Below are 25353 nucleotides of genomic sequence, written 5' to 3'. Positions count from 1 at the left end.
TCTGAGGGCTTGTCTACTCAGGGACACTCAGGAAAATTAATCCAAATTAACTAAAGGTGAATTAAAAGTGGATTAGTTAGACTGCATTAAACCCCTATGTGGACACTCTCATTCAGAATTAAAGAGACCTTAATTCAGTTTAGTTTAATTGTCCATGCAAGGGATTAACGAATCCACTTTAAATTGAACCCCTTTAAAATAAACCTAATTAAAGCCATTTTGATTCTGAATGAGCGGGGGTTCAATGCATGGGGTTCATGTTCTGAAAATCGGTTTCCACTTTAAATCCACATTACATTCACACCTTTAGCTAATTTGATTAATTTTCCTGAGTGCTCCTGTATAGACAAATGCTTAGAAACAGCAATTATTGCCAATGGTAAAAATGGTAGAGTTAACTTTTAATGTCAACCACTATACTTCAAGCAATGTCTATCTAAGTTTTCTTCACCAAAAGTCCTGGACACAGTTTGCCAACAATACCTTGCACTGTAGGATCCCACATACGTGGGTACATTGACGAGGGATCCTTAGATAGGTGGCTGTAGCTACAAAATACAACATTGTTCAAAGAAGGAAGCTGCAAACCTTTGAAAGGCTGTGAGGCACTATAATGGCAGTGAGGTGATATACTTATTCCCTATTGGTTGCAATAAGGGTTAAAGCTGGAAAGTGATTTTCCCTTTGCCCTGCAACTTTCCTCTTCAGTAAGTGGCTTTCCAAAGAGCTTACACTTGCCTGCAAGAGTGGGGGGACGTTGGTAAGCGGCCACTGCCACTTTATAGAGAGCAGAAGAGGCTGCAAAAAGTACTTACACATTCATATGATGTGAGGTACTGATACTGGAGGTGTTCACCCTATGGATGCTCCTTAGCCCTTCCTTAAGGAATTGGGGACTGAATTTGGCCATGCTTAAGTATTTTTGGTTTCTCTGGCACAATACAATTCATATGAACGGGCCAGAAAAATTTTGTTACTAGCCTGCTTTGATATTATTATTTATTAGCTGTATTGTGCCAGATAAAAGCTTTATGCTCTACAAATACATATAAAGAGCATCTCCCAAGAACTTACTGTGTAAATAGAGAATTACAGATAATGAGGTGAAACAAAAGCAAAGTGCTAAAATTGTTATAGTTGGTCCATGACTTGCTATTTCCATGTTATATATATATATAAAACAACAACAAAACATGGTTTGTTCCTATTACAAAGTGAACTAAGGAATCTTACACCTTCTTCATGCTCCTTTTGTTTAGCATAGTGTTAATTTTAATCTTACCTTCCTTTTTCATTCACTTTTACTCTAGTCCAACTCTTCTTTTTCTTGGTGTCAGTCCTGTCATTTCTTAATACCTTTCTCACTCCCAACCCACACCCACTGCAGTTATTTCATTCTATTATAAGCGAGAAAGAAAGAGCCAGCTAACTGCGATCTATAACTGGTACCAAGTGTTCCAGTGTAGTTAGAGTTCAAAGTCCAGGTTCACGAGTGAGGTCTCTTGGCCTCTCCTGCCATCAGCAACAAACCAGTTTCTGTTGCTGCTCCTCACTAATGGTAGATGGAGTCTGCTGTGGCGAGGGGGAAGGAAGGGGCTTCACAAGCTTCTCTTTCTCCCAGCAGCAATACACCTCCTCCTCCTGTCACTGTCTGGTGGTAGCGAGGGCATTTCTGCTAGTTCAAGAGACCGGGGCAGATCCAAGTCTAATGATTTCTCCTGCTTCCAATTGCAGCAGAATGACAACAGCTACTGCTTTCTGTTAGTTCAATTGAGCAAGCCAGGTACAGAGTGATTCGTATGCCTCCCCACTTATAGGTAGGGCCCTGCCAAATTCACGGTCCATATTGGTCAATTTCACGGTCATAGGATTTAAAAAAAATCATAATTTCACAGTGTTGTAATTGTAAGGGTCTTGACCCTAAAAGGATTTGGGGGGGTGGGAGGGGGAATTGTCACAAGATTATTGTAGGGGGGGTTGCAGTACTGCTACCCTTACTTCTCAGTTGCTGCTAGCAGCAGCGCTGCCTTCAGAGCCGGGCAGCTGGAGAGTGGGAGCTCTGAAGGCAGAGATGCTGCCAGCAGCAGTGCAGAAGTAAGCATGGCATGGTATGGTATTGCCACCCTTGCTTCTGTGCTCTTGCCTGCAGAGCTGGGCCATTAGTCAGCAGCTGCTGCTCTCTGGCCACCCAGCTCTGAAGGCAGTGTAGAAGTAAGGGTGACAATACAGTACCCCCCCCAAATTAACCTTGTGACCCCCCTGCAACTCCCTTTTGGGTCAGCACCCCCAATTTGAGAAAACTGGTCTCCCCCATGAAATCTGTATAGTATAGGGTAAAAGCACACAAAAGGCCAGATTACACGGGGAGGGGGAGGGGGACGACCAGATTTCCTGGTCCGTGATGTGTTTTTCATGGCCATGAATTTGGTAGGGCCCTACCTATAGGAGCAACATCTCCTCTTGCTCACCATACAGATCTGGTGTTGCAGTTAGGAGGTTGTCATTAATTGTCCTAGGAGCTGGGAAGAAGTCTTGCCCAATCATCTGGCTCATGTCACTCCTGTTAGAGAAGAGACATTAATAAACTTGATGCACACTGACATTGGGATCAACTGTTATCTATTGATTCACAGGCATGTGATGTTTTCTCCCTAAGGGAGATTGACTGTTCAAACAGAGCATACAATTTTGTTTAGTGGGAGTTGAATCTCTGAGAAGCTGCTTGCTGGAGCTCAAGTGAGCCTTATAAAAATTCCAGACTCAGGGATGTGTGTTTCTGTGAGATTAGGCATAAATAGCATCAAAATGGATTTAACTTGTCTCTTCTTTAAAACTTTGAAATAGTTCTAAAATCTGTTTATGAAATCCCTTTGTGTATGCTTATCCCTGTTGAAATTTTAGAGATGTAACTAAACCATTAAGTTTTGGTCTGGAGTTTGAGGCAAATTTGCTTTAAATTTGGATGTTTGGGATTGGAATATGAATTTACACTATTTAAATTTTAAATATTGCTAAAATACTTTTCAATATAAAATATAATGTACAGTAGCATGAAGAATTACTAAAACGTAAAAGGTGCACATGAATATTTTCCTGCACAAAAATCTTTATTAAAAGACAAAGTTGAAAATGTCTTAACATTTACTGCAGTTGACGCCCACTCCACCATTTTAAGACTTCCAAGTATACTCTTATTTTTTAAAAAAAATCTAAATATCTTGTAAATGCCACTTCTGTTTTACCCCAAAGTTGCAAAACATTGTCTATTATTGTAAAATGTGTCTTGACAAATTTCAATGAGCTCTGCTTGGTTTTATGAGATTTGGAAGGTGAGGAGTGAACACTGAGTATCTGTGTAAGCTCGAAAGCTTGTCTCTCTCACCCACAGAAGTTGGTCCAATAAAAGATTTTACCTCACACACCTGCTCTCCCAACTCCCTGGGACATTGGAAGACTTGTCTTCCACACCAAGGACTGTCTATAACCAATGTGATTGTCAAGAAAGTTAATGTTTGCTTTGTGGGCTTTGCATTAGCAACTCTATAATGTGAAGTTATCGATTTTGTATTCTAATATAGTCTGAATTTGCCTAATATGTCTACAACTGAGATAGCAGCTACTTATCTGGTGAACCATTTGAGCACAATATCTATTCCACCTAATATTCTCTACATTTCAATAAATTTCTAAATAGAATTTGGATTTGTAGCAGCATTTCTGGGCAGTTCATTTTCACTATGCAAGATCTTTTCGAAGCCAATGTGAATGTGGCAAGGAGGTTGCAGAAATCTCTTTTTAGCCTGGAAGCCTCAGGCAAAGCCACATTTCAGCTTTGCAGTTCGGATAAATCCATCAATTTTGCTATTTACCTCATATCTGCCCTGCTGATTTAATGGAAGGATTTCACCCAAAATGGTCAAATTTGCTGATAGGATGGGCATAACATTATTAGGGAAAACAACAAGGAGTCTGGTGGCACCTTAAAGACTAACAGATTTATTTGGGCATAAGCTTTCGTGAGTAAAAACCTCACTTCTTTGGATGCATTATTAGGGAGACATATTTGAAGGAGTCACTACTTTGTTGCTGAAAATATCCGTTATCCTTATTTTGAAGGGATCATTTCCATAACAACCAGTCTTAGATACTTATAAATCAAGTGGGATATATTGTAGTGCTGGGAGTTGGGAGGGATAGGATTGGGTATTATAAATAAATAGATGAGGATAGTCAGTTTTGTTTATTTCCACATTCTGATTGAAGACTGGGGCATATACTATTAATCAAATATTCTATAAATTTATTCCAGTTAAACTGATAGAGTTGATTTGTAATTGTATCTCCTATAGTCCAGTAATATTAATTACACAGTAGAAAAGATAATAACAGAGAATATATTTCATCATTGACAGGACACAGCATTTTGAATTTTTTCTTCAGGAAGTACATTTTGATGAATATGCATTTATCGGTTTCATTCCATCATTAATCATAGGTAAAACATGAGTTGTAATGTGATGTATTTTTTAAATCATATACCTAGGAGTAAGTCATGATCATTGATCATTAATTCCTTTGAGATTTTCTTTAATGTAGAAAAATCTACAGCACAGCTTTTTAATATGCTTATTTTCATAGGACATCATTTGTTTGAATTGCTCCATGACTTTCCATTTGGATGGGTGTTTTAAAAATCTGTTTTAAAGCACTAGTTAAAACTTTCTAAGAAGTTATTCATTTGGTAATTAGAAACATGTTCTTTTGTAAACTTCCTGAAATTGTTCTTGTTGCTTTACAATTTTTTGCTTTAAAATTTTTGCTAATCGAGATAGCAATAACAGAGTAAAGGCGTACACACACACACACACACACTTAACAATAAGAAGAAAAACATCATGTATATGTAACCAACATTTTTTGGTTCATGGGACCCAGGGATCTGGGGGTCATAGTGGATCACAAGCTAAATATGAGTCAGTGTAACACTATTGTAAAAAGAAGCAAACATAATTCCGGGATTAGCAGGAGTGTTGTAAGCAAGACATGAGAACGTAAGAATGGCCCTACTGGGTCAGACCAAAGGTCCATCTAGCCCAGTATCCTGTCTTCAGACAGTACCAGTGCCAGGTGCTCCAGAGGGAATGAACAGAACAGGTAATCATCAAGTGATCCATTCCCTGTCACCCATTCCGAGTTTCTGGCTAACAGAGGCTAGGGACACCATTCCTGCCCATCCTGGCTAATAGCCATTGATGAACCTTTCCTCCATGAATTTATCTAGTTCTTTTTTGAACCCAGTTATGGTCTTGGCCTTCACAACATCCTCTGGCAAGGAGTTCTTCAGGTTCGCTGTGTGTTGTGTGAAGAAATACTTCCTTTTATTTGTTTTAAACCTGTTGCCTATTAATTTCAATAAGTGGCCACTAGTTCTTGTGTTATGAGAAGTAGTAAACAACACTTCCTTCTCTACCTCAGACATGATTTTATAGACCTCAATAATATCTCCCCTTAGCCGTCTCTTTTCCAAGCTGAAAAGTCCCGGTCTTATTAATCTCTCCTCATATGGAAGCGTTCCATACCCCTAATCATTTTTGTTGACCTTTTCTGAACCTTTTCCAATTCCAATATTATTATTTTTTTGAGATGGGGTGATCACATCTGCACACAGTATTCAAGATGTGGGCGTACCATAGATTTATATAGCGGCAACATGATATTTTCGGTCCTATTTTCTATCCCCTTCTTAATTATTCCCAGCATTCTGTTAGCTTTTTTGACTGCCGCTGCACATTGAGTGGGTGTTTTCAGAGAACTATCCACAATGACTCCAAGATCTTTCTTGAGTGGTAACAGCTAATTTAGTTGGGATTATGCTTTCCAATGTGCATTACTTTGCATTTATCAACATTAAATTTCATCTGCCATTTTGTTGCCCAGTCATCCAATGTTGAGAGATCCTTTTGTAGCTCTTCCCAGTCTGCCTGAGTCTTAACTATCTTTAGTAATTTTGTATCATCTGCCAATTTTGCCACCTCATTGTTTACCCCTTTTCCAGATAATTTATGAATATGTTGAATAGGACTGGTCCCAGAACAGACCCCTGGGACACCACTATTTACCTTGCTCCATTCTGAAAACTGATCATTTATACCTACCCTTTGTTTCCTATCTTCTAACCAGTTACCATTCCATGAGAGAACCTTCCCTCTTATCCCACGGCAGCTTATTTTGCTTAAGAGTCTTTGGTGAGGGACCTTGTCAAAGGCTCTCTGAAAATCCAGGTACACTATATCCACTGGATCCCCCTTGTTCACATGCTTGTTGACCCCCTCATAGAATTCTAGTAGATTCATGAGGCATGATTTCCCCTTACTAAAATCATGTTGACTCTTCCTCAACAAATTATGTTCATCTATATGTCTGACAATATTGTTCTTTATTATAGTTTCAACCAGTTTGCCCGGTACTGAAGTCAGGCTTACAGGAGTGTAATTGCCGCGATCACTTCTGAGCCCTTTTTAAAAATTGGCATCCCATTAACTATCCTCCAGTCATTCGGTACAGAAGCTGATTTAAATGATAGGTTACAGACTACCATTAGTAGTTCTGCAATTTCACATTTGAGTTCCTTCAGAACTCTTGAGTGAATACCATCTGGTCCTGGTGACTTGCTGCTGTTTAATTTATCAATTTGTTCCAAAACCTCTTTTAATGATACTTCAATTTGTGACTATTCCTCAGATCTGTTACCTAAAAAGAATGACTCTTCAGCTGTGAAGACCAATGCAAAGAATTAATTTAGTTTGTCCGCAATGGTCTTTATCATCCTTGAATGCTCCTTTAGTACCTTGATCATCCAGTGGCCCCACTGGTTGTTTAGCAGGCTTCCTGCTTCTGATGTACTTAAAAAAATAATTGCTATTACTTTTGGAGTTTTTGGCTAACTGTTCCTCAAATTCTTTTTTGGCCTTCCTAATTGTATTTTTACATTTCATTTGCCAGTGTTTATGCTCCTTTCTATTTTCCTCACTAGGATTTAACTTCCACTTTTTAAAGGTTGCCTTTTTGCCTCTCACTGTTTCTTTTACTCTGTTGTTTAGCCACGGTGGCTCTTTTTTTTTGGTTCGCTTACTAGGTTTTTTATTTTGGTGTATACATTTAAGTTGAGCCTCTATTATGGTGTCTTTAAAAAGTTTCCATGCAGCGTGCAGAGATTTCACTTTTGCCATTGTACTCTTTAATTTCTGTTTAACTAACCTCCTCATTATTCTATAGTTCCCCTTTCTGAAATTATACGCAACAGTGTTGGGCCGCTGTGGTGTTTTTCCTGCCACAGGGATATTAAATTTAATTGTATTATGGTCACTATTACCAAGTGGTCCAAGTATATTCACCTCTTAGACCAAATCCTGTGCTCCACTTAGGACTAAATCAAGAATTACCTCTCCTCTGGTGGGTTCCAGGACCAGCTGCTCCAAGAAGCAGTCATTTAAGGTGTCAAGAAACTTTCTCTGCATCCCGTCCTCAGGTGACATGTACCCAGTCAATACAGGGATAATTGAAATCCCCCATTATTATTATTATTGAGTTTTTTATTTTAATAGCCTCTCTAATCTCCTTGAGCATTTCACAGTCACTATCACCATCCTGGTCGGGTGGTCGGTAATATATCCCTACCGTTATATTCTTATTATAGAGCATGGAATTTCTATCCATAGAGATTCTATGGTATAGTTTGATTCATTTATGATTTTTACTTCATTTGATTTTACACTTTCTTTCACCTATAGTGCCATTCCCCCACCAGCACGACCTGTTCTGGCCTTCCGATATATTTTGTACCCCTTGTAATTCTTCCACTCTACTCTGTGCTGATTAGGCCTCAGCTGTAGTATTGTGTCTAGTTCTGAGCATCACATTTCAAGAAAGATGTGGACAAATTAGGGAAAGTCCAGAGAAGAGCAACAAAAATTATTAAAGGTCTAGAAAATATGACTTATGAGGGAAGATTGGTTTTGCTTAGTTTGGAGAAGAGAAGACTGAGGGGGACATGATAACAGTTTTCAAGTATATAACATGATAATAGTTTTCAAGTATATAAAAGGTTGTTAAAAGGAGAAGGGAGAAAAATTGTTCTCTTTAACCTCTGAGGACAGGAGAAGAAGCAATTGGCTTAAATTACAGCAAGGGTGGTTTAGGTTGGACATTAGGAAAAACATCCTAACTGTCAGGGTAGTTAAGCACTGAAATTGCATAGGGAGGTTGTGGAATCTCCATCATTGGAGATTTTTAAGAGCAGGTTACACAGACACCTGTCAGAGATGGTCTAGATAATATTTAGTCCTACCCTGAGGCAGGGGACTGACTAGAAGACCTCTTGAGGTCCCTTTCAGTCCTACATTTCTATTATTATATTATACAAGAATGGCGTAAAAAAGGGATTCAGGGTAGAGGAATAAAGTGGAACATGTCTTCATACAAAAGTTCTACTGCTTTAATCATACCTGTGTGTGTGTGTGTGTGTATTATATATACATAGATATAGATACTTTTATATAAAAAGTGCATATACTAGTATAACTTATTCCCCTTCCCATACAGGAAGGAGAACAATCTTTGCTGGTATGAGGACTTTTATACTGCTATAGTCACATCTACAGTATGGTTTTTAGTGATATAACTATTTCAGTAAAAAAAAAATCACATCCCTAAAATAGTTATATTGGCACAAAATCTGTGATTAGGCCATACTTTTGTCTGTCCTTCAAGGGAAGGTTAAAAGAACTAGATATGGATAGCTTTGATAAAAAGACTAAGAAATGATCTGGAAAAAACCACAAATATTTGAAGAATGGCAATTATAGCAAAAGGATGGATTTGTTTGGAGCATTCCAAGACACTGTAATTATGAGTTAAAATAAGAAATTAAGTGTAAGATAATTTAGCCTCGATGTTAAGAAAAATCACTTAATAAATTCTGCAGCTCAGTGTCTCCCACAATTCTGATACGTATGAGCTATTCCCCTCCTGTCTGCAGTTTCCGGAGGCAGTTCAAAGCTATCTCACAGCCCATGATAGCCATGCTCCTTGCTCCAGCCTGCTCCATATCTTCCGCTCTATAGCAGCAGTCAAGCAGTAGTTCACTTTGCATGTAACCTTTTTTTTTTTTTTGCCAGCTTATTATTTTTATCATTTTTTTCGGGCAATAGCGAGCAGATATTTCTTTTTTCTCCTTCTCTTGGATCAGCTGTGGAGCAGTGAGGGTGCTCTTAGCCACCTGGAGCCAGCACTGCAGTCCCTCCCAGCCGAACTCTGGCTTGCTCAGGCATGGCAGAGCCGTTGCGCAAACACTACGGTAAATCCATCTTTTTGGGGCAGCTTTCACAGATTATTTGGAAGATGAATTGTGCCCTGCCTGCTCTGAGCCAGCCAACCCTTGCATTGCTAGGACATGGGGCTCTGAGTCGGACAGGCATGTTGGGTCCCTCCCCCATTCCAAGAAGCCGTGACTCCAATACAGAAAATCCTGATCTGGAGAAGCAGAGCAAGAGAGTTATTAAGGACAAGGACTTCAGCCAAAGGGGTAAGTCCTAGGGCAGAACAGGACTGGGGCGGGCGGGAAACCTTTGAGGGGCTTCAGATCCCATCCTACCCCTAAGTCCTAAAATAGATCCTAAGTTACCTGGGGAGAGAAGCAGGGCTCTTACTTGCCTCCCGTTCTTCTCAGCTCAAATCAGGGTATTCTGGCAATGAAACCCCATCCCTGGGCAGGGTGAGTGGGACCCTAAGGGGAGGACATGGAGGAAGACATATTCAGAGGGTTCAAGGCACTGCATAAAGCAAGCCACACAAAAAATGCCCTGGCCACAGCCAGAAAGGCTTATAAAAAAACCTGAAAGAAAAATAAAAAGTATAAAAAAACCTAAGAATTATTTGTTCTCTGGTTCAGACACCTCCATCTCCCCTGACGAAGGGAAACTCTCAGATTCAGGCTCTGAGCAGGAGGTGGAAAAATGCAACACAGGATTTTTTCCCCTGAAATGTTTGAAACCATGTGCAAAAAGGATGCATCAACAATCTAGATCTAATCTCTAGTAGGCACTAGAGGACACGCGTAAAGGGAAATACCTGCCTTCTAAATCCTCACCTGAGACAGCAATCCTGCTGCACCCATCCTTCTAGCATGTGAGCAGAGAGGAACAGGAAACCCCTGATATGGGTAAAAGTAGCCATGCACTTAGATGTTACAAGTTGCAAGAGCCAAAAAATGCCATTACAGATACATCAAAAGTTGATGCTGCAATGGCATCTCTAGCAGAAGATATGGCAATCCAGTCCGAAGGGGATTTCTTTCCCAAAAGAGCCAACTGATAGAAAGGTGGAAGCTACCCTTAGAAGGGACTTAAAGCTTTTACTGGCTACTCTTAGAGCATCTCTGGCAGCTACATGCTTTGCAAGAGCCATCCTGACTTGCAGTCTGCACTTAAGAAAATTTCCCTACCAACTGTCTTTGTGACGGATACCTCAATAGATGCTAAGAGATTTTTAAGATGGACCTCGGAATGTACGTCAGCAGCCAGACACCATACCTGGCTTTGTGCCTGAAAGGTTGACGCTCACTCCAAACAAATTCAGTGGTCATTTGAATTCACAGGTTTTCACCTCTTTGGGGAAAAACTAGACAAATTAGTCACAGAAAACCTTGCCAAACTGAAATAGTCCCTCCCTTTCCAACTCAGTGCTCTAAGTTGAACAACAAACCTAGCAACAGACAAAAAAAGCTCCCTTCATCCATCCTAACAAAGATAACAGAGGAAAGGAACAGGTATATCGGGAAAATCCTGGAACTGGGAATCAGTTGGAAAATCCCAAGGGGGATCTGTTGCCTCTGACAGCCCACCATGACAATAAATTAATGTGACTCGACCCAGGCCTGAATTTAGGAGACAGAAGTTTCCACTTCTCAGGCGAATGCTCTCAAATGACCACAGACAAATGGGTAAAAGAGAAGTGAGTTGTGAATACTCCCTTAAACTAAGTTCCCCACCACATCCAATCCCCCATCCCAAGCGACTCCATAAAATGTGAGCTGATGTTAAATGAAATCTCACATCTCCTGGAAATAGAAGTAATATAAAGCAATAAAAAGTACTCAATTTTTTTCATTGTTCAGAAGCATATGGAGGATCAGAGCCATCTTGGATTTCAAGCAGCTCAACAAATGGATGAAGAAGATGAGATTCTGTATGGATACCCTAGCTTCAACAGGAACATCTGTCTTTTTTCGCTTCTGTGGATCTAGCAGATGCACATCTCCACATTCTCTTATGACCATGACTCCACACACTGCTGAGATTTACGTACAGCACAGCCCACTACCAGTATCATATGCTCCCATTTTGTCAGCCCCTAGAGTTTTTACTAAGATGCTGGTGGTAATAATAGCCAGACTCAGGTCTCAGAGCACTCCCCTGTCTCCCTTCCTAGACAACATCTTGATCATTACTCTGACCAAAGCAGCAGCACGTAGTGCCACAATGCGGACACTGGATCTGCTTCAAGCACACAGATTTGTGATAAACACCAAGAAGAGCTCCTTGACTACCTCCCCAAAGGCAGTTCGCATGAGAATGGAAATAGACACAACTGTGGTGTATATCAAAAAACAAAGTGGAACAAGGAGTGTAATTCTACACACACAAGCAATGGAGATAATAGAATGGGCAGTGAGATCTCTCCCTTCTAGAGGAGCAATACCTATAAAAGGAGAACTTTACAAAAAGGCAGAGTGGTGCCTGAATCAGGAAGTCTTCTGTCTGATTTTGCAGAAGTTTGGCCTTCTGTCAGTCGACTTGTTCGCCAGTCACAAGAACGCAAAGTGGCGGATGTACTTCACCAGGGAAGCGGATTCCCTGGGGATGGGTGCTCTTTTCTCAGATAGTTACAAGGCCTCTTATATGCATTCCTTCCCTTTCCACTTTTGGGGAAAGGTGATCCAGAAGATAAGGCAAGAAGCAGCAATGGTGATAGTGCTAGCTCCACACTGGCCAAGGAGACTATGGTTTTCTGATGTGATAGAGCTGAAATTGGAACCACCATTGTAGCTATCAGTAAACCAGACACCTTTTACCAAAGGCCATTCCTCCATCCGGACCCAGACTGTCTACATCTGACAGCCTGGCTATTGAGAGGGAAGAATTAGCCATGCCAGGATTATCTTCCAAAGTGATTGGAACTCTCTTCTTCTCCAGGTGAGCTTTAACCCTAAAGGCCCATTCCTCCATCTGGACTAGGTTTAGCTTAAGGTTTCAAGAACACAACAATAATCCCAAGGATCCTGGAATCCCAATTATCTTGGACTTTCTTCAGGAAGGTATAGACAAGGGACTTCATAGCATGCCAGGTGTCAGCTGTAGCCTCATATTCACAGAGAACCCTCAGATACCCAGATTTCTCCAAGCAGTCAGACTGGCTAAACCTGTAGTTAGACCAATCTTTCCCAAGTGAGGCCTACCACTGGTGTTAAAAGCCCCACACTTAGCCAGGATGGGCAGGAATGCAAAACCATGCTGTGAAGTGTCTCTAGCCTCTGTTTGCCAGAAGCTGGGAATGGGTGACAGGGGATGGATCACTTGATGATTACCTGTTCTGTTCATTCCCTCTGAAGCACTTGGCATTGGCCACTGTTGGAAAACAGGATACTGGGCTAGATGAACCATGGGTCTGACCCACTATGGCCGTTCTTATGTTCAAACTCCCTTTTGAAACAATAATCTCAGTATCTCCATTCTACCTATCCATCAAAACCTGTTTTCTGGTTGCCATCATGTTTGCTAGACAAGTTTCTGAACTGGCAACTGTACCCATGCAGAAACCTCATGGTGTGTTCCATAATGACAAGATGATGCTAAGAATTCCAGAATTTTTCTTTCTTAGGGTTAATTCATCTTTCCATGCCTCCCTTCATTATGTCCAAACCTGCCACATTTAGCAGTAAAGCTGTGGCACACTTTAGATGTTTGAAGAGCGCTAATGATCTATAGCAAGCACACCAAATCAACAAGATCAGGGTCCTTGTTAGTCTACTTTTATCTGAAGTGCCTAGAGCTCAGGATATCCAGGCTATACTAGCTACATGGATCAAGCTGTGTATCTTAGAAACATATGAGGCATCAGTTACTCCTGTCCAGATGGCACCAAAGCACACTCTGCAATATTTATGTTGACTTTGTGGACAGAAGGAGCTTGTGCTTCCACTGCAGAGATCTGCAGGGCAGCAAGGTGGTCATTAGTTAACACCTTTATTAGGCACTGTAACATGGACGTTCTGTCCTCTGCAGAGGCCTCCTTCAGGCAGTGGTCCAGTAGTAGCTTTACAATTTTGGGCAATTAACTTAGCGAGGTCTTCCCTATTTCATTCTGTGTTTAATTCTCCCTACCTACTGCTGTTCACTGGTTGCTACTTCCCATATGTATCAGATTTGTGGGAGACACTGAGCTGCAGAATGGTAAATTCCTTATCCAATAATTTCCTTTCTGTTTACAGTGTCTCCCACAATTCTACTCTCTCTGGTTCTCTACCTAAGCAGGGGACAGTGTTTAATTTTGATAGTTGTGCTAGTAGGCTGTAGCCAACAGTACATAGTTTATTGGTTGGCATTTAAGTTATTCTTACTAATCATATTCTATGAGTTTTTACACAACTATGGAATGAATCATCTGTCAGCAGGCCAGAGAAAAGGCCACGGTTAACACAGGCTGAGCTACAGCCTTTGAACTGCCTCTGGAAATTGCAGAGGATGATAATAGCTGTAGGGTGACCAGATGTCCCGATTTTATAGGGACAGTCCCGATTTTTGGGTCTTTTTCTTGTATAGGCTTCTATTACCCTCCACCCTCTGTCCCAATTTTTCACTCTATCTGTCTGGTCATCCTAAATAGCCCATATGTATCAAAATTGTGGGAGATGCTGCTAAGAGAAAGGAAATTATCAAGTAAGAAATTATAGGATGTGGTGGAAGTCCTGTTGCTGGTATTATTTATAATTAGGCATAATTATATAATTATAATCATAATATTACTTGTATTCTATTCTGCTCTATTCTGATAGATGGCATAGGCGCCAGGTTGTAGTTTAGGTTTCTGAACACTTTATAAGATGTTTTCAGTGGCTTATAATTTTCCAAAATATAAGCTGTTCACTGAAATTTTCCATTCCAGGTGTCTGACTCAGGCTGATTTTTTTTTTTTTTTTGGTGGCGGGAAGGGAGCAGGATTTTTAATTAAAATAGTTCAGGTATTTTCAGGAATGATGTTTGGTAAAAATATATTGCTTTGCCCATATTAAAAAAATATTCCAATGGTTTTGTTGAGAAGCTTTAGCACCTCCATGCTTTACGGGCCAGTGGCTTAACATTTGGCAGGAGGTGACTCTGATGTCAGACCTTTTATCTGCCCTGTGAAAACTTGCTAGAATTTGGCTAAGTTATAAGCTCTAAAAAAAATTGGAGTTTGCGCGTGCTCAGTTGAGACTTGTTTGAATTCTGTAGCTAAATTCTCCAAAGATTCCATCTGTTCTGGGCATGCTCTGTGCCAAGCTGCAGAGACTAAGCAGGACTTTCCGTGCAATTGCTCCTCTTCCCAGCTGCAAGAAGCTGCTGTGGCAGCGAGCACCAGAACTTTGAACATGGGAAATGGATCCCCCTGCTGGTGCCCAAGCAGTGCTCTCCATGTTCATTCCCGTGCAGGGTAGAGGAGGAGGAGGCAGCCTGACTGAAATGCAGAAGGTGAGAAACAGGAGAGGGGTGGGGACAAAGGCAGGAGTTTGGGGGAGCAGGAAGGGAAGGGATTTGATGCCTAGGGGGATTAAGAGCAGGACAAGAGGGAGGAGCAAGGTCAGGAGGAAAGGGGGCAGAAAACTGGGGTGGAGAGACAGAAACAACATTACAGGAGAGGGACAAGAGCACAGGGAGATGAACAGGAGAGAGGAAAGGAGCAGATGAGGCCAGGTCATGGTCTGGGCAGGAGGAAAAGGAGATCAGGGAGAGGAAGGAAGACATGAGCAGAAGCTTGGGAATGGGAGGGACAGGGCAGGGAGGATAAGAGCAGAGGGACAGGGACAGGAGTGTGGGCGCAGGCAGGAACCAAGGGGGATAGCAGTGGAGGGTGGGGTACAACCTCCGTTCAGCCCCTTTGTGCATATTACATGATCACATCCAATTTTTTCCATAGGACCTTTGCCTCCTTTAGTCCACATAATTGGCATCTAAACACCTGTAAGAGAATGAAATCCATAGACATAGAAAAACAGGAAAAATACAGTATATAGACATTTGAAGACTCGGAGGTGTGGAATTTACTGGAAATCCAACTATATATAAAACACACTGTACTGACATGAAGAAGAACAGGAGTACTTGTGGCACCTTAGAGACTAACAAATTTATTAGAGCATAAGCTTTCGTGAAGTGGGCTGTAGTCCACGAAAGCTTATGCTCTAATAAATTTGTTAGTCTCTAAGGTGCCACAAGTACTCCTGTTCTTCTTTTTGCGGATACAGACTAACACGGCTGTTACTCTGAAACTTGTACTGACATGGGGACCCCTATCATATGCAGTGAGGAAGGAATTGGAATTTGTGGTCCAGCAGGTTCAGTTTTCCAATAGTCTGATACTATGGCCAACACTTGTTAGAAATTTATTACATTATACAAAGTTTTTAACATTTGTTATGTACACTAAAAAAGACACTCAGACACAAATTTGAGATTGTATTAGCTAGTTATGAAATAATTTCATGGTAGGGATTTGTAACCCCTTGGTATTGGGCTGGTTTATCACTCCTTCAGTTAAAGCAATTTGAATGAACACATTGTTTGAGAAATCCCAACTCCTAGTGATAGGGATATGCAGTATATAAAACATGACACAAACCACACTGAGATGTGAAGATAAAAATATAAAGGTTCTTTTTGTTGTTGTTGGTAAGAAAAGTTACTGTTGTTAACAATATATTTAGTTTTTGGTTTGGTTTTAGTCACTGATATCCCATTTTGTTTGGATGTTTATTTCTATGTATCTGTAACAGTAATGATCTAAAAGTGTTCTTCACTTATATAGTTATACTTGCTAAAAGTTAATAAAAGCACCCAGGCACCTTGTCTAATGTGTGTCTAAAAAGTAAATTGGGATTTTCTGAAGTAAAATACATATTAGAAGTGAAATCCTGACCCATTGAAGTCAATGGGAGTTTTGCCATTGACTTGAGTGAGGCCACGATTTCACCACAGGGTTTTTAATAATCACCAAAGCATGCCTAAGCATATCACGAGACAAGTATGTGCAGATTTTCTCCACAATATACCCTCTGCCAGTACAGACTGCGGGGCATGAATTGTCATCATTTAAAAACATCATTTAAAAACATGAGGAAAATAATGTACATATATGTTTGAAGGCAGGCAATGTAAAACTTTCTTTAATGAGTTGTTTTTTCCAAACATAGCTAAGAATCACCACCAAATTGAGGGGAGACCACGTGCCAAATATGAAAGTAAAGGTCCAAATTAAGCCCTTGGTAAAAGATGAATTGTTTGGTGGGACAACTCCAATTACTTCCAGGGCTGAATTTAGCCTACATAGTTCAGTTTTCTTTTAGCGATTTGCATGGTAAATGATCAAAATGTCTAGTTTTAATTTGTTCCTTTACATCACCAGTTTTATTTAAACTTAAAAAATTGTCCACTTTGGGGCCAAGATCAGGTATATAAATACAACTAGAATCTCAAAAAGGGTTTAGAATAATTTGCCCTTTTCATCTTCAACTATTGCTTTTGATAATACTCTATATTGTCACAAAGGGTAATATTAATGCAAAGATATGAAAGGTAATAGAGTACATGGGGCATATAAATATTGTGTTTTTAAAAAGAGAAATGATCTTTTGCAAATAAATAAATAAAAGTTGAAAAAAACAAAAAAACAACATACCAGGCTCTGTTCTCATTGCATCAGGCTCTCTCTTCCCACTTGTTCCATTCCACCCTGTCTCATTCTCCCAAGTCCTTCCCAACACCCTTTGAGAGAGCCATCCCTCTCATCGTAAAGTTACATTCCATATTTGGTAGGTCAAAATACACTGCCAAGTCATTTGTTCTCCAGCCCTCTCCATTACACAGCCCCCTGTGAGCGTAGACATCCTTTATCACTTCATCCCCAGTGCATGCAGCACTCACTCCTCACTCAAAGTCCCTCACCCCACTGGTTCTGTGATTCCACTTGCACTTGCTCCCAAGTCCTCCCGAACACATCCTCTGAGATTCCCCTACAACACCCAATTGATTCATGATTGCCCCAGCATGCATTATCAGTAGTCTCTTCTCTCTACACATAATGCATGTTACCTCTGTCTGTCCTGAACAAAAATAAAAACCACAACCTTGAATTAAATCTGTTGGCATTATTTCCTGTGCCCGTACTGGTACTTTGGTAGCCTGTGTTGCAATCCTTTATGGCTGGCTCCCTCTGTGTGTTTCCTGAACTGTTCATCTCTAGAGTACTCATCATCATTGTGCGCAGGCACCACTTCATAGTTTCTTCTTGTGGTTTGCTGTTGGCCCATCCTCTGAGTCAGCTGTAACCAAATGTCTCTTTTTAGTGGCAGCTTCCTCTAGAATCATAATTAGCTCTCTGAAGGACTTGCACTATGTGTTCATCACAGTAAGGATGAGAGGTATGAAAGGGGGCATTTATCACTGGAAGGTGGGTTCAGCAGCACAGAAAGTCAAGTTGGGGCACGCAGCAGATATTCAGTGAACTATTGAGAAATTGAAGGTCTTTGTACTGTGACACATTTTTATTTTTGAAGTGTTAGTATATATTGTTGTCCCTAAATTAAAACATTTAAGATCATTCAAATCATGGTATAATTTATGCATTTGCTTCATAGAATTATTGTACATTAAAATTCATGCATGCAGGTGATGCATTCACACACATTTCTCTCTATAGGAGATTACACATTTCTTTCCATTCATATTCTTCCAGGTGACTTGGATTATTACTGGCTGGATCCTGCCACGTGGCACAGTAGAGAGACATCCCCTATTAGTTCGGTAAGATATAGGCAATGTAGGTTTATAGGTATGAAATAAATTGTTAAGAGGTTTGTTAATTATTTCATTTGCATCACAGTGGTGCCTTCCAGTCTTAGAATCTATGAAATTATGAATTTCAGTCTTGTAAGATGCTCACTGATACTAGAACTTTGTTCTAAAAATGTGAAAAAAATGTTTCTAGATCATGAAAATCAAAATAAGCATGAGATTTTCGATCTGAATCAATATTAGAAAAATAACTTGAGTATTTAATCTGAAATAGAGATTTTTTTCAAATGAGTGATTGTATTTCAATCCATTAGGCTATCAATTAGACACCAATGATGTCAGCAGAATTTTTGTCCTTGACTCCAATGGGAAAAGGATCATCAGACTTTTACTATATAATGAACATATATGAAATAGCTGGATAACATAAATATTATTCTACAGGACTGTTATTTTTTAAAAGGAATTTTCAAGATAATGGAATACAAAGTAATGCATTTATTTTTACAAGCTGAAATACATCTTAAATGCATTAAGCTTCAAATCCGTTTTATAACTGCACTTGCACATTTTGGGTGTTGAGATAATTTTACAATGAGGAAGGGAAATGTAAATATTTAATGAAGCAGGAGTCAAGAACTATAGTTAGGGCCCTACCAAATTCATGGTCCATTTTGGTCAATTTCATGGTCATAGGATTTTAAAAATAGTAAATTTCATGATTTCAGCTATTTAAATCTGAAATTTCACAGTGTTGTAATTGTAGGGGTCCTGACCCAAAAAGGAGTTGTTGGGGGGCGGGGGAGGAGGGAGGAAGGTCGCAAGCTCATTGGAGGGGGACTGTTGGTACTACTACCCTTACTTCTGCACTGCTGCTGTCGGCAACACTGCCTTCAGAGCTGGGCAGCTGGAGATCAGCGGCTTCAGGCTGGGAGCCCAGCTCTGAAGACAGCACCCAGCCAGCAGCAGTGCATAAATAAGCCCCTCACTCAGCAGCCGCCGCTATCCAGCTGCCCAGCTCTGAAGGCAGCAGAGCAGAAGTAAGGGTGGCATGGTGTGGTATTGCCACCCTTATTTATGCACTACTGCTGGGGGGGCACTGCCTTCAGAGCTGGGCGCCCAGCCAACAGCCGCCGCTCTCCAGCCACCCAGCTCTGAAGGGAGTGCAGAAATAAGGGTGGCAATACCATAACCCTCTCCTAAAATAACCTTGTGACCCCCCTGCAACTCCCTTTTAGGTCAGGACGTCCAGTTTGAGAAACGCTGGTCTCCCCCCATGAAATCTGTGTAGTATAGGGCAAAAGCACACAAAAGATCAGATTTCATGGGGGGAGACCAGATTTCACAGTCCGTGATGCGTTTTTCATGAATTTGGTAGGGCCCTAACTATAGTATTATAACAGAGAGAATTTTGTCAGACATTATTCAGTCAAAGATTAATTGGATTTATCTCTACTGTGACATAACAATTTAGCTGATTCTACTTGTGTGTGTAAAACAGGAAGAGATTTCCACTTTTTTGCTTCCACTTTTTTGCTTCCACTGATATTTTCTAATAGCATCCTGTAACGTGGCAACCATCTAAAGAGGGAGATCGCTTAATTGGACGTGTTATTCTTAACAAGAGAACTACCATGCCAAAAGAGTCAGGTGCATTACTGGGGCTAAAAGTAAGTATTACAAAGGTTATGCTGTAACTGAATGAAACTTCCATTAGCCTAATAGACAACAGTTTAGTACACTATAACATATCATAGATATCCAAAAAATCTCCAATTATACTGCCATTTGAGAACAATTTTACATAGTTATGTTAAAAAAGAGTGGAACATACCTTTTCCCCCTGTGTATTGGACAGCATCCTGAATTGATGCAAATATATCAAATATTGCCCTCCACTCCCTTATGTGTACTAGGACCCCATTGACGGTGCAGCCTTTTACCATGTAATATACAGTAGCTGCAGCTGATTGTGTCCATTTAATCTGTCATGAATAATGACTGCAGTATATATATATTACCCAGATATAAGAACACCTTCTCTGTCTCTCTGTAAAACACACAAAAATAAAACACACACACATAATAGATAGATAGATAGATAGATAAAACATGGTATGAAATTCTATAATTTAGATCCTGACCCTACCAGATACTGAGTGCCTCCTCAAAAATGCTTAGGACCATCAAGTACCCTGAGGTTGCAGGTGTTCAACAAAGCTCAAGATTTAGCCTCAAGTGTTTTTTGTTTTGTTTTTTAAACCAAAATTGTGCAAGATGAAGTGGAAATGCACCCTAACTCAGGTGGACTTTGTTAAGCCTTGAAAAATTAAAGTGAAATATTATCAGCGGAAACCTTCTTTAATCCCTTTTTTACATTGGCCTGTTTACCCCTGGCAAAAGAACAAAACTGTTTTGATTAGAAGGCCATGAGGTAGAACACAGTCTATTCATCTGCCTGTTCTCCAAGCATACACAGTACATCCTAATGCATTCATGGATTTACCGATTTTACTACATGCATTTCAATCGTGTAATCTTCATCTCACGTTCCACATTCATGAGTGAAATCTAGACACTAATATTCACAAAATAAGTGTTTAAAATCTGCACTGCCAGGAAGAAACACAAGTTGCACACAGTGTATAACAGTGCATGTGCATAGTTTTGGATAGGTCATCTTAAATAAATAAGTGCTCTTCAAAACCTAGCAGTGCTGCTGTTTAATATAATTCTCTTAATATTTTTGCATCTGTAACAAAACTGGTGAGTTTTGACTTTTTGCCAGTTTCATCCTGGGCCCCAAAATTAAGACATTATTTTAGACTAGAGTAACAAAATCTAAAGCTGATTTTTACTGACGGGAAACAAGGTTGTTGTTTTTTTGTTTGTTTTTTAAACTGGAGGAAAAATACTAAAGATTCAGGCCCCAAAACAGGAAATCACTTTTAGGGAACCTCTACTCTTCCTTTCTTGTGTCTTACCTTGATTTGTTATATGCCGTACTATAGATCATTGACTCACCGGTGGGCTTAGCAGGGTGTCCTGTTGCATCCTTAAAGCTAGTGGAGACTGCCTGAGATTCAATTGTATAAGTCAGTGGACTAAAACTAAGATCAGCCACCACTGTGGCAACGTGAATAAATAAAACTTTATCAATGGCTGCTACACTGGTGGGTAATGAACATTACAGTGCATTTCATTATAAAACTCTATGCAAAATATTTCTGAGAAGACCACTGGCTGGACAGATTCATTAGGACAACTCAGCCATTCAGGAAGGACATGTAAAACCAACATGATCAAAATATTGGGTTTGTATTGCTTTAAAAAAATCTTTAGGCCTGTACTTTGTGTAGATTTTTTTTTTTTACTGTGAGCAAGTGGTGTAACTTGTATCATTAAAATTTTTTTGTATTTTGACAGAATTTTTAAAATTCCAAATAGAGACTCTCAGCCCTGGGTAATATGTCTGAATTGACAGTAACCACTCTAGACAAAAGCAAAATCTGTTTTATTGCTACACATAGTCACATACTGTAAAAATATCAACATGTCTTTGATTTTTGTATTGATATTATTTATTAACTGGAGTGTCATTAATAAGACAATCAGCAATTTCTGTATGCTGAGAGGAAAGAGGTTTTAGCACTCTTCCTTGCCCGAGTCCCTTTAAAGAGACTCATGTCACTTTCTCCATCAATGTCCTGTGCATCCTTATTTGGAGGACACACTCATCTCTATTAGACAAAGGATGGGAGAAGTCTGGTGCCTCTGCCTGCCTTACTCTTTCACTGAATCTTTACTGTATTCTGAGGAAGATGATAGTGTCTGTTGTTAGCTGGTAATGATATTGTTCCATGTGTTGTATTTAGATGTACTGTTCTCATGTATTCCCTAATACTGCACACAATACATTTTTAGTTGAGAGTTTCAACTTTTACATTATTGGTTTTTTAGCATTTTTGTACTGACTGCTGTGTAAGGAATTTCCATGCTTACAATCTGCTGTTTCTGCACATCCCAAACAGTTAACCATAGATTTGAACAAAACATGTTTTCTTGATTATTGTCTCAAAAACCCCACAACTGATCATTTCTGATATTTGAAATGCTATGCTATGCTATACATTCTGAATTAGACTAATTAAACTAATGTTTTACAAAGGCAAGTAAGGGATTTTCAAGCTCTCTTCGCTCTCTATGTGGCACAATTCTGGCTTTTTTATACGACACTCATCTTAGCGTGAAGTCCATATACAAATACCATTGATATAACAACACAGTTAATTATGAATGACTGAGGCCCTAGTTTTAAATATAATGTTAATGTGATTAAATAAACCATACAAGCTAAACTATTTACATTATATTCCTTAATATGTTGCCCAGTTTGTGGTTTGAAAACTCATAAATTTATGATTATCCAGGTTGTTGGAGGAAAAATGACAGATTTAGGACGACTTGGTGCCTTCATTACCAAAGTAAAGAAGGGTAGTCTAGCTGATGTGGTGGGACATCTAAGAGCAGGTAGTAAAATCAACTATTCTCAGCCATATTTATGTTATTGTTGTGACTTTCTAAAATGAAATTGTTAATGTTATGTGTTATGTGGATAATTTTCGTATAAAAATATTGTAAATAATGAAAAATGTTTTTCATTTTAATGTGGGCAGTTTTAATAACATGACTACTGTATCACTACATAATTACATTTCGCTTAGATATATGTGCAAATTCTATACAGTAATTGTTAGCTGCTGAAGGATCAACATTGAGTTTTGCTAGTAATATTAATAAAATAAAGAGTGAATGGTTTTAGGAAAAAAGTGAAAAGATTTTCTCAAAATCATTTTATCATGAAAATTGTTTGTAAGTAATACTCCGAACAAAAACAATTGAACAAAAACAGTAAAAAGTGCAATGCCTTGAAAATGAACTGCACCTAGATTTAATTCTGAGATTGGCAGCTGGCAAAAGGTAAGAAGGAAACTGGGATTGGAAATTAAGGGGGAAAGTGGTGACTGGGACTGGCTGGCAATGAAACTGGGACTGGGAGCAAAGGCAGATACTGAGACTGGGAGCTGGTCTGACTGGGTAAAGAGACTGAGACGATGGTATGAGGGAGAGAGGAGAAAGAACTGATAAGGAGCCAGAATGCTGGGGAAGAACTGGGAGTGTCTAGGCAAAGAGACTGGGACAAGCAGCTGGAAGGGAATAGGCAGACACTGAAATTGGGTGAGGAGAGAGCCTGGGAGATAGTGGGGACAGATGGGAGGGGATTAGAGGCCTAGTTGGGGGTGAGACAGATTGAATGAGGTGCCAGGAGGGGTGAACAGAGGACTGGCTGGGTAAGGAACCTGGTGAGAAGTATCTGCAGGCAGTTGGGAACTGTCAAGGAGACTGTGACTATAAGCGGAGAGTCAGGAAGAGTGAGACTAGGACTTGCTAGGTAAAGGGACTGGGATGAGAAGCATAAGACGGGGACTGACTAGGTGAGGAAAATGAGATTGGGAGAGGGACAGGTTGGAGGGGACAGGGCAGAAGGACTCAAGCTTGGTGGGAATTGGCAGGAAAGTCTATGCCCTCCAAAGCCAAAAATTCTTGAATCTCACTACTCCCTTTTTGTCAGCAAATATCTGTGAAAACCAATGACAGTGTGTCACATCTCTCATTAGTCCTGGTCCACATTGAGGACGACAACCTATTACTGTTATCAGTTACTCCATTAGCTTAATGGACAGAGGTCTGTGCAGTGGATCTAATGCAGCGGTTCTCAGCCCGCGGGCCACATGTGGCCCAATTAGCACAGAGCTGAAAGTCCGTGCCTGAGATCCCGGATTCCCAGCTGCCCAGCGCAGGGGTATCCAAGCTGCCCCACTGCCCAGCACCGAGGGGTCCAGCTGGGCTGTCCTGCTGCCCGGTGCAGTGGGGTCAGAGCTGCCGGCATGCCCTGTGTGGTGGGAGTTTGGGGTGGGATCTGCCAGCCTGCCACGGGGTCAGGGGTTGCCAGTGGCCCCACAGGGTTGGGGGTCCGGGGCTTCCAGCCAGCCCTGCGTGGTCGGAGTCTGGGACAGCCAGCCTGCCCCGCACCCAGCTGCTGTGCCGCCTGGCACAGAGGGGTCAGGGCTGCCAGCGAGCCCCACAGGGTATAGGATCCGGGGTTCCTGGCCTGCCCTGCGAGCTCTGGGATCTGGTGCAGCTGTCCAGCCCCACAAGCTACGGGGCTGCCGGCCCACCCTGCCTAGTGGGGGTCAGGGCTGCTCTCAGGCCCCACAAGCTCCAGGTCTGAGGCAGCCGGCCCGCCCTGGGTAGAGGGGGTCGGGGCTGCTGGGCAGCCGTGTGACGGGGGTCCAGGGCAGCCACCTGGCCCCACTGGGTCTGGGGTCAGGGCAGCTGCATGTCGGGGACCAGTGTTCAGGGTAGCCTTCTGGCCCCAGTGTCCAGGGTGGGCAGCTGTCTGCCCCACATAGCGAGGGTCAGGGCTGCCGCTGCCTTGCCACCCAGCCCCTGTGGCCCAGGTAATACATTGTGGGCTGCATATGTGGCCCACTATATGTAATCAGTTGAGAACCACTGATTTAAAGGGTCCAACCATGCTACTAAACATACAAATGTCAATATGATGCCACATGATAATTTTTTTCCCGTTTGCTTTTTTTTTTTTTTTTTTAAATAGGAAATTATGCACACAAAATCTATATTAAAACAACATTATTAAGGTTGTAAAGTCAAACATTCAAAAGTTAGGAAATGCCAAAATTAAGGTTGGCTGTACTAAATAGGCTGCTAGTTAGTTTTAGCTAAATAACCCTGTTTATTTCCCGCCACTTCAAAGAGGAAAACTAACTTCAGCAACACTGAATGATAATACTCCTACATTAATGTACTATAACATCTCACATCCTAAAGGATCCCAAAGTGCTTTACAAACATATACAAACTCTGTACAGGGATCTTTATGTCTACTCCTGAATTACAGATTCTTCGGAGGTGAAAGAATAGCAATTGTTGAACAGAACATAGAATTGTGGAAGGCAGAATGTAATTATAATGTAATTATAAAAAGTTTGACTAGGATGGACTTTAATCTTATGAAGAATTCCTTTAGATTTTTAACAAACTCAGTTTTTCAGGCCTTGCTTTAGATCTTATCCAAAGAAACTCCAGCAACACTGTTAAAGCCCAACACCATACCTGAGTCACTGGTACAGGACTGAACCTGAGAAATACCAAGTCATCATCACTA

The 25353-nt window shown here is 40.6% G+C and overlaps 1 protein-coding gene across 39 annotated transcripts in view; it reads left to right on the top strand.

Moving 5' to 3' along the window:
- Window positions 1–25353, top strand: part of RIMS1 (regulating synaptic membrane exocytosis 1) — a 508694-nt gene that overhangs the window by 282239 nt on the left and 201102 nt on the right. For all 39 annotated transcript variants that reach the window (XM_054023392.1, XM_054023381.1, XM_054023389.1 and 36 more), the window contains 3 exons: window positions 18046–18113; window positions 19664–19774; window positions 22535–22634. In XM_054023392.1, coding sequence (XP_053879367.1) covers window positions 18046–18113; window positions 19664–19774; window positions 22535–22634 — 279 coding nt within the window. The remainder of the gene's footprint in view (window positions 1–18045; window positions 18114–19663; window positions 19775–22534; window positions 22635–25353) is intronic.

The sequence above is a fragment of the Malaclemys terrapin genome, chromosome 3 (assembly GCF_027887155.1).
Source record: "Malaclemys terrapin pileata isolate rMalTer1 chromosome 3, rMalTer1.hap1, whole genome shotgun sequence".
In the NCBI taxonomy this organism is placed as follows: domain Eukaryota; kingdom Metazoa; phylum Chordata; order Testudines; family Emydidae; genus Malaclemys; species Malaclemys terrapin.
Note: the sequence above shows the minus strand (reverse complement) of the source record. Positions and strands in the feature narration are given on the sequence as shown.